The sequence below is a fragment of the Corylus avellana genome, chromosome ca5 (assembly GCF_901000735.1).
Source record: "Corylus avellana chromosome ca5, CavTom2PMs-1.0".
Classification (NCBI taxonomy): domain Eukaryota; kingdom Viridiplantae; phylum Streptophyta; class Magnoliopsida; order Fagales; family Betulaceae; genus Corylus; species Corylus avellana.
In genome coordinates, this window is record NC_081545.1 from 32,934,022 (window position 1) to 32,937,220 (window position 3,199).

The 3,199-nt window shown below is 36.5% G+C and overlaps 1 protein-coding gene across 2 annotated transcripts; it reads left to right on the forward strand.

Moving 5' to 3' along the window:
• Nucleotides 1-1,040: 1,040 nt before the first annotated feature.
• Nucleotides 1,041-2,251, forward strand: LOC132182677 (transcription factor PRE6-like). 2 transcript variants are annotated; one of them, XM_059595987.1, is made up of 3 exons: nucleotides 1,041-1,112; nucleotides 1,292-1,463; nucleotides 1,830-2,251. In XM_059595987.1, the coding sequence occupies exons 2-3, from the start codon at nucleotides 1,344-1,346 to the stop codon at nucleotides 1,983-1,985; spliced, it is 276 nt and encodes a 91-aa protein (XP_059451970.1). In that variant the 5' UTR covers nucleotides 1,041-1,112; nucleotides 1,292-1,343; the 3' UTR covers nucleotides 1,986-2,251. The 2 variants fall into 2 exon arrangements, with proteins under 2 accessions (XP_059451970.1, XP_059451969.1); XM_059595986.1 differs by lacking the exon at nucleotides 1,041-1,112 and having other exon boundaries at nucleotides 1,173-1,463.
• Nucleotides 2,252-3,199: the final 948 nt, after the last annotated feature.

The window sequence follows — 3,199 nt, forward strand, 5'->3', positions numbered from 1 at the left end:
ATATATATATATATATACATGAAAATTTCCTTCTTGTTCCAATATTGATTCTCAAATTTCAGTGCAAATAACCAATCTAAAAAGAAGAAAAGAGAATATATTGTATGTGGGTTTTTTGAAATTTAGGCAAAAAATAAAAAATAAAAAAGTCTTAATTAGTTTTAACAACTTGCTGGTTGTTGGCAAAAATTGAATTTTGTTTAGTAATAGATGAACCACGGGGGGGAGAGAGAGAGAGAGGAAAAAGAGGTGGGGTCCTTGAGGGGGGTTTGTCGAATTTCATATCTAATGCTGTTTTAGGGTACCCTCTTCCTATATAGTACCAGGAGGTCCAGAACTTAAGACCATGGCCACGTGTCATGTCGTGCGCTCTAGGGAAATGGCATGTGATCTGGGCATTTGACAATCAAAGGACGCTACCTACACTCACGTAGTTGTGTCCCAAACAAGGAAGAAAAACAATATTATATAAAAAGAGAGGTGGAGATGGAGTGAGATATTTGCTTGGTGGGGGTATAAATTGAATAATTTAATTCCCAGCAGAGATATGAAAAAAGAAGTAGCATTGAATAATATTGAATGTCAATTAATTACTAATTAAACTTTGCAACTGGCCATATTAATATTAATGTTTAGGTATTTTTTAATAATAGTACTGTTTGATCTGTTGAGATCGATCCTTAACTTAATGACAACCTTGGAGATCCAATGAGAGGATGCCATGTGAGGAGATTGATTAGAGCAAGAGAAATAGAGCAAAACAAAAGAGTGAAGAATGAAGATTCATATGGGAAATAGTATTTGCAATATAGCTAGGATCGATTGGGAGGCTGTGATTTGTTTGATGAATGAGAGGATCAATGTCCTATGATCACATGGTATTGCGCATTCAGACATCTACATGGAGGCCCACTTTGTTAACTGAAAAACAAACATATTTGCTGAAGCCCACTTGAGATCAAACCCCAGCTTGGGAACACACACACATAACAAGTCTACGCTCTCTCTCTCTCTCTCTCTCCCATAAAAACACACCAGGGGGCCAAGCCTACTCCACTGCTTTCTCCAACGCACTTGTCTTCTTCATATCCAACAGCACTGTCTAAGCATTTGTACTCTCTCTCTCTCTCTCTCTCTTTCTCTCTTATTTCTTCTGTGGTCCTTCCTCTTTATATCTCTCTTATTGCTTTCTCCATTTCTTCACACCTAATATCTAACACTTGGCTACTCTCTTTTTTTCTTCTTCTTCTTCTTCTAAGAAAAACTGTGTTTTTTGGTTGTATTTCTCTAGCCAGTGCACCCTACAGCCAGGCTCACACTTTGAGAGAAAACTCTAGGGATCGATGTCTAGCAGAAGGTCGAGGCAGTCGGGGGCTTCGAGGATCACAGATGACCAAATCATCGAACTCGTTTCCAAGCTACGCCAACTTGTTCCTGAGATTCGCAATAGGCGCTCTGACAAGGTAAGAAGAACTCTGTGTGTGTGTGTGTATGTGTGTGTCTTAGAGCAACTGCAGAGAAATGTAAGAAGAAGCTTGATAGCGTGGGGCATGTGTGACATGTTCTAAAACTCCGTAGGACCTTTCGGGGTAGTTTCAACTTTGACCCGTATATCAAGGAACACGTTTCCATATTATACAATAAAGTTTTTTACTTATTAAGGTTCCCACTTCCCACCGACCCGTACTTGAGTCTTTTTTGTTGGACCAGTGATGTATAGTAGTTTGTACATCATAACTTTGAGAATTTCAGTACTTCATTTTTTGTGGGTCTATATATATTTTATATAATTATATGTATATATTGTGTGTTTGTTTCCTTTTGTGCAGGTGCCTGCTTCCAAGGTACTTCAAGAGACCTGCAACTACATCAGAAGCTTGCACAGAGAGGTGGATGATCTGAGCGAGCGCCTCTCTCAGCTTTTGGCTACAATTGATGCTGATAGCGCTGAGGCTTCTATTATTAGGAGTTTAATTTCCCAATAAATAACCTCCCTTTATCTATTTTATCAATCTCTCTCTCTATCTCTCTCTATATATATATATATATAGTTGTGCTTTTATCTAGGCTTTGATCACTAGATCGAACAGAGGGTAGTGTCTTTTTAGATTTGCGGTGTGGATAGCCTCTGTATAAGTTGTACAATAAAGGGACTTTGCAGTAGCAAATGCCTCTTTCTTATATATACTCATTGTACTTCTTTTATGGGATTTCAGTTAGCTTATAAGCTATGACTTCGTTAACAAATAACAATGCGTACTTTTTTGCATGAAAAATATATATACTGGTCGCAAATGGCAAATACAATGTTTGAGCTTGAGCTTTTGTTGGTAACATCATGATCCAGTGGGACAAATCACTTTTTGTGAGAATGATTTGATCGAATATTTGTTTTCTTATAAACAGCCATTTTATTTATTAATTATCATAATTAGATCGATAATGGGACAGCAACTACACCAAATTAACCACGAAACCAACGGGATTAGCAAGGGAAAGGGGTTTATTAACTTTTCTATTATATTGAGATGTAAAGGGGTCCTATTGGTGATGATACGTTAACAAATGCATGCCGTTTTGTTTATATTAGAATATTAATTAAATGATTCAATTTTTTTTTTTATCGGTTTAAAATTTTGGAATAATAGTTGATTTAACATGGTATTAAGTTTAAACCCAAGTTTCGTAATTCATCTTTTATTTTAATTAAATATATCATATGTTATGCCAAAAATGACATAGGTTTTGAACAATTTTATGAAGCTACTATGATCAGTTGTTTGCCTCCATCCAATCAATTTTCTTCAAAAACATGCCATATAGTACTACGCTGCATAAATATTGTTGATAAAAAAGACACAAATTGCTCTAGATGCACGCTTAATAGTTTACATGACCAAACAACTCTAAACTGATTAAAAAAGGTAGAATTCATGCACAATTTATGTCTATACAAATGAAATTGCTGGTACTAAAACCCAATAGTGGCCTCGAGACCGTCATTTTCAGGGGGGAAGCTTATAAAAAAAGGAGAGGGTTATAAGGCTTCATCGGAGAGATTAAGTGAAGCCACTCTGATTCTCAAGTCAGAAATGGTGAGGTAGATGGGTAATTAGTCAAAATAAGGCTAAGGCTTGAACTGCATACCTCTGGGGCTCACCTTAAGCTCCTTATATAAGCCGATGTCCTCTAGCATTTT

Excerpts from the sequence above, each read along its gene's own strand:
- LOC132182677 (XM_059595987.1), top strand. The coding sequence starts at position 1,344 with ATGTCTAGCAGAAGGTCGAGGCAGTCGGGGGCTTCGAGGATCACAGAT. Across the intron at positions 1,464-1,829 it reads GCAATAGGCGCTCTGACAAG|GTGCCTGCTTCCAAGGTACT; the intron begins GTAAGAAGAACT and ends CCTTTTGTGCAG.